This window comes from Pteropus vampyrus, unplaced genomic scaffold (genome assembly GCF_000151845.1).
Source record: "Pteropus vampyrus isolate Shadow unplaced genomic scaffold, Pvam_2.0 Scaffold322, whole genome shotgun sequence".
Taxonomy (NCBI): domain Eukaryota; kingdom Metazoa; phylum Chordata; class Mammalia; order Chiroptera; family Pteropodidae; genus Pteropus; species Pteropus vampyrus.
In genome coordinates this window covers 881,200-894,196 of record NW_011889103.1, presented here as the reverse complement: position 1 = coordinate 894,196, position 12,997 = coordinate 881,200, and the positions used below count along the sequence as shown (strand labels likewise).

At 41.2% G+C, this 12,997-nt stretch overlaps 1 protein-coding gene across 1 annotated transcript in view; it reads right to left on the bottom strand.

The window, feature by feature from the left end:
* Positions 1 to 12,997, bottom strand: part of USP30 (ubiquitin specific peptidase 30) — a 30,258-nt gene that overhangs the window by 12,055 nt on the left and 5,206 nt on the right. Inside the window, exons 4-5 of the mRNA XM_023521897.1 lie at positions 8,356 to 8,459; positions 424 to 522 (exon numbers count right to left, since the gene is read on the bottom strand). Of these exons, the coding sequence (XP_023377665.1) occupies positions 424 to 522; positions 8,356 to 8,459 (203 nt within the window). The remainder of the gene's footprint in view (positions 1 to 423; positions 523 to 8,355; positions 8,460 to 12,997) is intronic.

Genomic DNA, 12,997 nt, shown 5'->3' with positions numbered 1-12,997 from the left:
AATCTTAACCATCTTCCCTGGTTGGTTACCGTGCCTATTTTTTCATCAAATGCAATCAAAACACATTTCTTCTTTCCAGAATATTTCCCACCCCCCTTTACTAGTTAACTTTTATAATGTTCCAGGGAAATGAGGATTCATTTCGCATTTCCATGGCTCCTTGTTCCCCTGTATTAAATGGGAGAAAATAGATTCTTTCTTCTCCAAGCCAACACAAATTGCAGTGAATCATTTGAAAGAGCCTTTCAAGTCACCGTCAGCAAAGGATGCAGTTTAAGAACCTCCCTCAGCCCCGCCCCCACTGCTGATTGTTACTGAATCTTACTTGTGAGTTTAAAGTTGTACAAATATTATACTTGTGGTCCCTATACCTATTAAATATGCACAAATGCACTGAATGTATTCGAAATATTAATAGTTTACCTCCAGGGAATGCACATCAAACAAATGTGTCACCCGGGGCTGGCGGTCCCGCTCATCTTCCAACGATGAGGTAATGACATGGAATAATTCGTGAGCATCCTGTGAAAGGGCAGAGCATTCTTCAGAGAGGAGCCAGGAAGCCAGGGCGGCATCAGAACCATCCCCAAGTGGACCACCAGGCATCCCACTTCCTGCTAATGTAGGTAGGATTTGCTTTCCACCTTCTCGGGGCCCAGCTAGTTAAATGGAAACAGTTCCATTCTAGACATTCTAGACAGGGGAGAGAGGAGGAAAGAAAGCTGATGGGCTGCCAGCTTCTCTGAGCCTGTTTTAGCTTCAAGATAGATGGCCCTGAACCTCCGCTCCACCTGACAACTTTTTATTTTTATTGAGGTAAAATACACAACACAAAATTTACTATTTTAATCATTTTTAAGTGTACAGTCTGTAGTGTTAAGTAAACTCACATTGTTGTGCTACCATAAGCACCACACATCTTCAGAACTTTTAAATTTTCCCAAACTGAAACTCTGTACCCATTAAATACTAACTCATTTCCCAGCTCCCTCCTAGGCCCTGGCAACCACCATTCTACTTTCTGTCTCTATGAATCCAGCTACTCTAGGAACCTCATATAAGGAATCATACAATATCTGTCCTTTTTGTGATTGGCTTATTGCACTTAGCATAATGTTTTCAAGGTTCATCCATGTTGTAGCATGTGTCAGAATTTCCTTCCTTTTTAAGGATGAATAATATTCCATTGTGTGTGTGTGTGTATATTCCATTATGTGTATATCCATGTTCATATATATGTATAAACACACACATACAGCCCCAGTTTGTTCATCCATTCATCTACTGATGGACAGACACTTGAGCTACTTCCACCTTTTGGCTATTGCAAATACTGATATGAACATGGGTGTACAAATATCTGTTCAAGTCCCTTCTTTAAATACTTTTGGGTGTATACCCAGAAATAGAATTGCTGTATCATACGGCAGGGGACTACTCTTTAAGGATCAACGCAAACATCCCTCTCCCAAAAAGCCAAAGCCACCACTCTTCTGGGATGGGTAGGTCTCTCCTTCCTTGAACTCTGATGAAACTCATCCTCACTGGGCTCTAGGCTTCTGCTCTTAGTGTCCCTCCACAAAGTCACCAGAGTGATCTTTTCAAAGGCAAATGACTTTATTTACTCTTCCACTTTCAACCTTCAGATGGCTTTCACTGCTCAGTAAACCCCGCCCCACCATCTTAGCTGGTCTCCAAAGTCTAATATGATCCAGCCCCTAGAATTCTCCCTCACTATGCCCTAGCCCTCTGTTTTATTTTTAAGTCGAGGTAACATCGGTTTATAACGTTATGAATTTCAGGTGTGCAACATTATACTTCGCTACTTGCATACACTACAGCATACTCACCACCAAAGGTCTAGTTCCCCTGGCCTCTTTTGGTTCCTTGAATGCGCCCAGCTGATTCCCCTCCCAGGGCCTGTCTTTTACGCACTCTCGCCTGAGGAGCTCCACCCAGCTCTTCAGTGGGCTGCTTCCTTCTTATCCTTCCTGTCTCCACTGAAATGGCAGCTCCTCAGGGAGACCCTCCCTCACCAACCCTCCCTGACTTAACCCCATCCCTAGCCAATTCAGCAGCAGTCCTGTAGCCTCTCCTTCCAAAATGTACCCTTAATCTCTGGAGGACTCCCCATTTCACCTGCCCCAACCCCAATCTGAGCCATGCCATCCCTGGCCTGGAAGTCTGCAGTAACAGCCTCCCGACTTTCCCCTCTGCTTCTCTCTTGGCCCCCGACATTCATTCTCTCCTGTACACAGTGACCAGGGTGGTCCCATTGTTAAGGGTGTGGTTCTGGGCAAAGATATGCTAAGGGCCGACTTCTCTTCTGTAATCTGCTTGCTTGTTTGATGTTAACTAGGGTGTGACTAGGCTTTATAAACTGCCTCTTTTGGGAGCTCGAGACTGATCTCCTCCAACCCCTGCGTGGTAGAGAGTCGATCGCTGGCCGGCTAATACTAATAAAGGCTCATAATTCATCTCGATTGGCTCCGTGGGTCTTAGAATTGATCGCGCCACAACGCCATTCAAACAAAAACTGGATCCCTATTCAAAGCCTCTAGTGCAGGGGTCCCCAACACCCAGACTGCGGATGAGTACCAGTCCATGGCCTGTTAGGAACCAGGCCGTATAGCAGGAGGTGAGCAGCAAGCTAGCAAAGCTTCATTTGTATTTGCAGCCGCTCCCCAGTGCTAGCATCACCGCCTCAGCTCCACCTCAGATCATGAGGCATTAAACTCTCATAGGAGCACCGGACCCTGGTGCCAAAAAGGTTGGCAACCACTGCTCTAGTGGCTCCTCAACTACACACAAAGTAGAAGCCCAACTCCTGTCTACAGCCTCCTAGGCCTTGCCCAATCTGCTCCCTGATAATGTCTGCGACCCCCTCTCCTCTACTGTTCTCCCCAACACTGACCCTAGCCATGCTGGCCTTCTCATTATCCTCCAAACACTGTGTCCTCGTCACTGTCTCAAGGCTTTCACCTGGCTTGTTCCTGTCTGGAACACTCTGCACCCAGACTTTCACAGGCCTCACTTCATTTTAGATTTTAGATCTCAGCAAAAAACCCAAGTCTTCAGAAAAGCCTCGCCCATCTAAAGTGGTCTCCCACTGCTTTTCTCTGATCCCAGCTCCCAGGCCCCCCACACTCACACTCTGTCACATCATCATGCTTATTTTACTATTAGCACACTTTGAAATTATCTGTTTAATGTCTTCAGCCTTCAACTCCACTAGAGTGTGAGCTATGACAGCAGGAACCTTGAGTAAGTCAGGTTTGCTACTATAACCCCAGGCCCTCACCACGCCCTGCCAGAGGCATACATTCAATAAATCTTTGCTGCATGTATAAATGAACGCCCCCCCCCATCCCTGAGGCTAGGAACAGTAGTTAGCAAGACAGTGACAGAGATTCAAAGATAAATAAGGCAAGGCTCTTGCCCTCCAAGGACTCGCAATCCTTGCATAGATGTGGCAGCCTAGCTATCATCCAGCAGTGCAATGCTATTGCCCTGTTCTGACCAGTGAGTCAGAGGAGACTGAGAATCAGCTCTTCCTGGGAGGCTCAGGGAGCCTTCAAAAGCAGACATCTGAACCAGCCCTTGAAGCAATGACCAGGAGTTTACCAGGGAGAAAAATCCCAAGACAGGATAGAGTCAGATAGAGTCAGATCCAAACCCTATTATGTCATAGTCAGCCACATAACTATTTGGTCTTGAGAAAAGGATTATACCACGGAAGAGGGCGGAGCTTAAGTGTATATTTCAGCACAAGAGTGGTCCAAAATCTGGCTCTGCCACTTAAATAGCTACGTGACTTTGGGCAAATCACTTAGTTTCTCTGGACTTCAGCGTTCTCATCTGCAAAATGGGAATAACAGAAACTCCTTACAGGGTTGTTGTGATGATTAAATCATATAATTCACATGCAGTGAGTGCTTAGCCCAATGCATCTTCCACAGCTCTACAGGAAGACACTGAAAAGTAGTTGATAGTGGAAGTCCGCTGTCGATTGACTTAATAATAACATAGATGTGGACAAAGCTCTGTGCTAGTGCTCTGGACGCCTTCAAAGAGGAAGACAGATATGCTTATTTCTTTTCCACGCACAGCACAGCACTACCTGGCTCACTGACCACTGTGGGCTGAAGATGTTGGAAATATATCACAGGAGTAACTGGGACTTGAGTGAGTCCTCAAGAGAAGAGCAGGACTTAGAAAAAGAATCTTACGTTTTTGGTGGCTAAATTCAGTCACTCTTAGTTCAGGAAAATGAAAAATGCAGCTAAATAATTCCAGTTATAGGAGGATTTAAAAAGTATTTTCTAAATGGAAAAACATTTCAACATACAATAGATTGAGAAGCATTGTAAGAAAGTATAGATATCATCAATGTCATGTTTAAAAAAATGCATATATGGCTTCAAATTAAAGTGGAAACAGAGATAATCTTTAAAAATAAGGGGAGCTAGACAGCCTTCCCACCTCACTTTCCAGAGCTTTCAAATGCTTTTCACTTTAGCCCCACAGTTATGGGAGCTGAAAGGCCATCTCCCATTTCTCTGGTCCAGTGTCTGGATGGTGGCAGCAGAAGTAGCCAACACAAAACTGGACAAGGCCATCCTGGAAATTTGGCTAGTGAGGATGTACCACTGGAAACTAAATTTCTTGTCCTTAGAACCTCACTCTCTCAGCCTTGGCCTCAGACTTGCCAGTGGTAATAGTGGTCTGAGGAGGAGGAGGAGGAGGGTGGCCAGAACCAAAGAAAACAGTGAAGCTGTAGTTGTGGGAAAGGGGGTGGAAGTGGCTCGAACAAGGCCCTGAGGATGCATATGACAGCTGCTTCCTGTTTGGGGCAACTTTAAGCCAGCCTCTGAAAGCTGATTTTTTTTTTTTTAATGAGGATGTTGTACAAAAAAGGGTCTCACCTGAACCTCTGAGCCTCTAAGGTGAAGCCACCTGCCACTCTCTAAAGGACTTAGGTGTCCCTATACTCCACTGAAGTACAAAGTCATTCAAGAATTAAAAAGATTTTTGCTTTCTGGCACCTGTGGTTATGCTCTATTCTGCTAACTTTAGATCCCTCGGGTGAAAAAGAACTATATTTCTCCTCTGATCATGAGAGCAGGAACAAAGCTCATAATCTAGCCCAGAACATGAAGGCTGCCTAAAATGTTACAGAAATGTATACTAAGGCCAGGCAACTGCAAGGTCAATACTGGCATTTATTCTGCAACAATGCAGGTGTTTTTTAGCCATCACTGCAAGCTCAGACCCCAACTCATTAGTGGGAAGGATTTCCAAATAAACCTGTTTTGAATGTTGTATTCACCTGTTCTTCAAATGAAGAAATCTGCCATCTGTACATTCTTAAGACATCTAACAAGCAGCTTGCATCCAAGACCTCATCATCGGTTACTTCTTGGCAGGATAAAGCTGGAAACAAAAAAGGTGACACAATTATTAAATTTTCCAGCACCACACAACATATTCAAGCTAATTAAGAATTTAAGAACTATAAAATTCACCTTGTAATTCTAGCTCTTTCATCGTTCTTTGTAACCTTACCCAGTGCTTACCTAGTACACTATGAGGCACTTTGTTGAATGAATATAATTTTTCATAAGGCTGCAGCATTTAAATGAGGTAACTGATCTTCAGTTGTGTGAATTACCATCAATATAAATTTATTGTTGTAAGATTCTTATTGAATAAAATGACTTTAACTCACAATCTCAGGGGTGGGAGGACCCTTAACACTCATCTAGTCCAATCCTACACACATAGCTTAACTACTCTCCACAGGACTCTCTCCTGCGGCCATAAGGCCTTCACTTCTATTTGTCTGCATAAGTTTCTGGTTATCACTGCAAAACGTCAATGTACATGCGGCAGCCTGAATAGTTATGTTTCAATCGTAAGTAAAATCGGGCCTAATAAAAATAAAAGTTTGATGGGTTTATGAATTTATAATTACATCTGGATCGGGGGTTGGTAAACATTTTAGGCTTCCTAGGTCTCTTTAGCAACTACTCAATTCTGCCATTGTAACAAAAAAGCAGCCACAGACAATACTAAACAAAAGGGCATGGCTGTGTTTCAATAAAACTTCACAAAAACAGGCGATGGGCTAAATTTGGCCAATGGACCATAGTTTGCTGATTCCTGATCTTGACCATCCTCTATCTCACAGTGTAGTACACTGGACCAGAGTATGGGAGATAAAAATATAGGGGCCTGTCATCTCAGTACAGTTTCTGGGAGTTCCAACTCCCTAGATAAACTAAGCCAGCCTGTTTCTTCTCTTTGACTTGTAGCAGTGAACCTGAAAGATTCCTTTGAATACTACTTCAGGCTCTGACCCTGAAGGTTCTGAATACTGCCACCCACATCCTTGTCTGAACGAGGCCAGTGATTTTGTGAGTGGTGACCTGTGGAGAAACAGCAGCCTTGGCAGCCAGCTCCAAGAAGTCCTGAAGCCTGTCTTACAGAGCGAATATATGCCGAGGTCTGACCTTTACCCTCCACAACAAAGGGAGCACATTAGGAAAGGAAATGTACCTTCCTTGAGAATCAGCTCTTCCTGGGAGGCTCAGGGAGCCTTCAAAAGCAGACATCTGAACCAGCCCTTGAAGCAATGACCAGGAGTTTACCAGGGAGAAAAATCCCAAGACAGGATAGAGTCAGATAGAGTCAGATCCAAACCCTATTATGTCATAGTCAGCCACATAACTATTTGGTCTTGAGAAAAGGATTATACCACGGAAGAGGGCGGAGCTTAAGTGTATATTTCAGCACAAGACTGGTCCAAAATCTGGCTCTGCCACTTAAATAGCTACGTGACTTTGGGCAAATCACTTCGTTTCTCTGGACTTCAGCGTTCTCATCTGCAAAATGGGAATAACAGAAACTCCTTACAGGGTTGTTGTGATGATTAAATCATATAATTCACATGCAGTGAGTGCTTAGCCCAATGCATCTTCCACAGCTCTACAGGAAGACACTGAAAAGTAGTTGATAGTGGAAGTCCGCTGTCGATTGACTTAATAATAACATAGATGTGGACAAAGCTCTGTGCTAGTGCTCTGGACGCCTTCAAAGAGGAAGACAGATATGCTTATTTCTTTTCCACGCACAGCACAGCACTACCTGGCTCACTGACCACTGTGGGCTGAAGATGTTGGAAATATATCACAGGAGTAACTGGGACTTGAGTGAGTCCTCAAGAGAAGAGCAGGACTTAGAAAAAGAATCTTACGTTTTTGGTGGCTAAATTCAGTCACTCTTAGTTCAGGAAAATGAAAAATGCAGCTAAATAATTCCAGTTATAGGAGGATTTAAAAAGTATTTTCTAAATGGAAAAACATTTCAACATACAATAGATTGAGAAGCATTGTAAGAAAGTATAGATATCATCAATGTCATGTTTAAAAAAATGCATATATGGCTTCAAATTAAAGTGGAAACAGAGATAATCTTTAAAAATAAGGGGAGCTAGACAGCCTTCCCACCTCACTTTCCAGAGCTTTCAAATGCTTTTCACTTTAGCCCCACAGTTATGGGAGCTGAAAGGCCATCTCCCATTTCTCTGGTCCAGTGTCTGGATGGTGGCAGCAGAAGTAGCCAACACAAAACTGGACAAGGCCATCCTGGAAATTTGGCTAGTGAGGATGTACCACTGGAAACTAAATTTCTTGTCCTTAGAACCTCACTCTCTCAGCCTTGGCCTCAGACTTGCCAGTGGTAATAGTGGTCTGAGGAGGAGGAGGAGGAGGGTGGCCAGAACCAAAGAAAACAGTGAAGCTGTAGTTGTGGGAAAGGGGGTGGAAGTGGCTCGAACAAGGCCCTGAGGATGCATATGACAGCTGCTTCCTGTTTGGGGCAACTTTAAGCCAGCCTCTGAAAGCTGATTTTTTTTTTTTTAATGAGGATGTTGTACAAAAAAGGGTCTCACCTGAACCTCTGAGCCTCTAAGGTGAAGCCACCTGCCACTCTCTAAAGGACTTAGGTGTCCCTATACTCCACTGAAGTACAAAGTCATTCAAGAATTAAAAAGATTTTTGCTTTCTGGCACCTGTGGTTATGCTCTATTCTGCTAACTTTAGATCCCTCGGGTGAAAAAGAACTATATTTCTCCTCTGATCATGAGAGCAGGAACAAAGCTCATAATCTAGCCCAGAACATGAAGGCTGCCTAAAATGTTACAGAAATGTATACTAAGGCCAGGCAACTGCAAGGTCAATACTGGCATTTATTCTGCAACAATGCAGGTGTTTTTTAGCCATCACTGCAAGCTCAGACCCCAACTCATTAGTGGGAAGGATTTCCAAATAAACCTGTTTTGAATGTTGTATTCACCTGTTCTTCAAATGAAGAAATCTGCCATCTGTACATTCTTAAGACATCTAACAAGCAGCTTGCATCCAAGACCTCATCATCGGTTACTTCTTGGCAGGATAAAGCTGGAAACAAAAAAGGTGACACAATTATTAAATTTTCCAGCACCACACAACATATTCAAGCTAATTAAGAATTTAAGAACTATAAAATTCACCTTGTAATTCTAGCTCTTTCATCGTTCTTTGTAACCTTACCCAGTGCTTACCTAGTACACTATGAGGCACTTTGTTGAATGAATATAATTTTTCATAAGGCTGCAGCATTTAAATGAGGTAACTGATCTTCAGTTGTGTGAATTACCATCAATATAAATTTATTGTTGTAAGATTCTTATTGAATAAAATGACTTTAACTCACAATCTCAGGGGTGGGAGGACCCTTAACACTCATCTAGTCCAATCCTACACACATAGCTTAACTACTCTCCACAGGACTCTCTCCTGCGGCCATAAGGCCTTCACTTCTATTTGTCTGCATAAGTTTCTGGTTATCACTGCAAAACGTCAATGTACATGCGGCAGCCTGAATAGTTATGTTTCAATCGTAAGTAAAATCGGGCCTAATAAAAATAAAAGTTTGATGGGTTTATGAATTTATAATTACATCTGGATCGGGGGTTGGTAAACATTTTAGGCTTCCTAGGTCTCTTTAGCAACTACTCAATTCTGCCATTGTAACAAAAAAGCAGCCACAGACAATACTAAACAAAAGGGCATGGCTGTGTTTCAATAAAACTTCACAAAAACAGGCGATGGGCTAAATTTGGCCAATGGACCATAGTTTGCTGATTCCTGATCTTGACCATCCTCTATCTCACAGTGTAGTACACTGGACCAGAGTATGGGAGATAAAAATATAGGGGCCTGTCATCTCAGTACAGTTTCTGGGAGTTCCAACTCCCCAGATAAACTAAGCCAGCCTGTTTCTTCTCTTTGACTTGTAGCAGTGAACCTGAAAGATTCCTTTGAATACTACTTCAGGCTCTGACCCTGAAGGTTCTGAATACTGCCACCCACATCCTTGTCTGAACGAGGCCAGTGATTTTGTGAGTGGTGACCTGTGGAGAAACAGCAGCCTTGGCAGCCAGCTCCAAGAAGTCCTGAGGCCTGTCTTACAGAGCGAATATATGCCGAGGTCTGACCTTTACCCTCCACAACAAAGGGAGCACATTAGGAAAGGAAATGTACCTTCCTTCTTCCTCCTACACCCACTGAGCAGCCCTTTTGTTAGCTTCTTTCAAGGAAAATTTTAATGTCCCCATCAGGCTAATATTGCCTAAAATGCAGTGGGGCCATTTGGCAATGTCTACTAATTTTCATATCCTACAATCCAGCAATTTTGCTTTCTCAGGATCCACCCCAGGGAAATATGTGTTGATGTACATGTCGGACATGTACAAGGTGTTCACTACAGCCTGTTTATCAAGACAAGGCACTGGAAGCAAATGGTTAAACTGTAAACAGGTGTCTCAACTGTAAACATGAATAAGGCTGGCAAATCACATATCTGATAAGGGACTGATATCCAGCATACATAAAGAACTCCTGAAACTCAGCAACAAAAATATAGACAGTTCAAAAATGAACAAAGGGTACTAGGTGGGCACTAGATTTATCAGGGTGATCACTTTGTAAGTTATATAATGTCTAATCACCATGTTGTACACCTGAAACTAATATATTTCAAATGTAATTTAAAAATTATTTTTTAAAAAGGTAACAGATGCTATGGTTGAGGTCTATGCACGGTCAGGGGGAGGTGGGCAAAGGAGGGATGTAGGGGTCTGATCTAGGAAGGTTTCATACAGGAGGTAGCATTTGAGCGGAGTCTTTAAAATGTTCACCGGGTGGACAAAGGAGGGAAGAGTTTTCTAGGGAAACCAATGGTTCTCAAAATTTAGTGAGGATCAGAATAATCTGGAGGAAGGGAAGTTACTTATTAAAATGTCTGTTCCTAGGATAAGCCCCCAAAGATTCTAATCCATTAAGTCCGAGAATCTGCATCTTTAGTATAGCTATTATTGTTCGAGCACTTATTATGTGACAGAGATTATGCTAAGTGAGATAATTCAGACAGAGAAAGACAAATACTGTATGCTATCACTCATAAGTGGAATCTAAAAAAGCCAAATTCAGAAAAACAGAGTAAAACGGTGATTACCAGGGGCCGGGGAGTGGGGGTAGAACAGATGTTGTTTAAGAGTACAAACTTACAATGAGTAATAAATAAGCCCTAGAGTTCTAATGCCCAGTACAGTGCCTATAGACAACTACATCATATGATAATCAAGCTGGCTAAGAGACTAGACCTTAATTATCCCAACTACTAAAAAGAAATGATAATTATGCTACACGATAGAGGTATTAGTTATCACTACAATGGCAATCATATTACACATAAAATTTATCAAATTCACATGTTGTACACCTTAAATTTACATAATGTTGCATGTCAAATATAGTCCAATAAAAAATAAACACTTTGTATGAAAAAAATGAACAAAGGACTTAGAACTTCTCAAGAAAAAAACAGACATACTAATGACTAATGAACACATGAAAAGATACTTAATATCACTTATCATTAGGGAAATGCAAATCAAAACCACAATATACCACTTCACACCCATTAGAATGGCTGTTATCAAAAAGACAAGTGTTGGTAAGAATGTAGAGAATTGAAACCCTTTGTGCACTGCTGGTGGTAATGTAAAATGGTAACGCCACTACAGAAAACAGTGTGGCAGCTCCTCATAAAATTGAACAGAATTACCATTTGATCCAGCAATTCCACTTCTGAGTATATACCAAAAACAATTAAATGCAGGGACTTGAATAGAAATTTGTACAACAATGTTCATAGCAGCATTGTTCACAATAGCCAAAAGGTGAAAACAACCCAAATGTCCATTGACTTATGAACAGATAAAATGTAGTATATATATGTAATCAAATATTATTCATATTCAGCCTTAAAAAGGAATGAAACTCTGACACATGCTAGAAGGTGGATGAACCTTGACAACATTATGCTAAGATAAATATTCTATGATTCCATTTAAATGAGGTACATAAGCCAAATTCACAGAGATAGAAAGAATAGTGGTTACCATGGTCTGGGGGTAGCAGAGGACGGGGAGTTGTTTATTGGCTATAGAGTTTCATTATGAGATGACAAAAAATTCTAGAGATGAACAGTGGTTATGGCTGCGCAACAAAGTAAATGTATTTAATGCTACAGAGTTGTATATTTAAAATTGGTTAAGATGATAAATGTTATGTTATGGATGATTCTTTAAATGGGCAAAGGATACGAGCAAGCAATTCACGGAAGATAACATATATAAGGTCAATAAATGTGCAAAAAAAAAAGTGAACGAGGTAGAGGTTATATGTACCAAAATGAACATTCCTCTACAGCGTATTGTTATTTGGTTATAAAAAGAATAAACAAAACAATATATAATTCCTATGGTACTCAGAAAATGGTCTGGAAAGATACACTTATATTTTACTTTGGGGAAGGAAGGAGGGGAATAGGTTTGGGGTCGTAATAAATGGGACTTTAGCCTTATCTGTAATGTCTTAATTTTTGACTAGTAGAATTTATTAATGAACTACTTATATAACAAAAAATTATTTCTAAAAGTCAAAATAAAACACTGAAAAATAAATAAAATAAAACAAAAGACACTGAAAGCAGAAGTGAAGAAGGGAGCACATATTCTAGGAGCAGCAGATCATGGATGGCTCCAGTTCCCAGCACTGGGTGACGTGTGTCAAAGAGGGAAGGCCTGCGGGCATAGTTAGGACAACTCTTAAACCTGTGTCATAACAGCTATGCAAACATTTCAGCTTTTCCCACAGTCTTTGCAATGGTATTTTTTCAACAGGGCAGTAAATTATTTTCAAATTGCCTGACAGGGGAACTAGCTTCATAAAGATTTGTGTCAAGCTGAGATCACATGGGAAAATACCTCAGTGAAGCAATAATTAGCCAAGGATTTTTAAATCCAACTTTTTCTATGAGAATAATATATGCTTACTGTTGAAAGTTTTAGTAGTGTTTTTTTAAATGTTTTCAAGCTATCAACTGCACAATATCAAAATGGCCATGGCTAACATTTTGGTCTTTTTCTGTCCAATCTTTATCTGTAGAATTTTTTCCTTCACTGAAGTCAAATTATATCATATTTTGTATCCTGCTCTTTTAAACTTATTATAATAATCTATGCCTTCTCCCAAATTTAAAAATAAAAATAAAAATAAAAATAAAAAAACTTCACAAAGATGTTCTTAATGGCTGTATACTATTCCACTGATTGCTTAATCAGTCCACTGTTGGACAACCACATTCTTTCATTCCTTTTCCATTATAACTAGGTGTTGGAGATGTTTCTACTATGACAGCATTTCCCAAATTGTGTTCTGTGGAATGTCCTCAGGATGTTAACAAATGTTGGGGGGGGGGCAGAGGGGGGTGCGGGAACCAATTCTATAGTCAAAAATAGTGGTTTAAAAAGGAAGTTAGATTGATGACTTCTTAAAATTCCATGTATACTGTGACTCTCTAAGCTCAGGGCCAGTATCCAGACATTCCT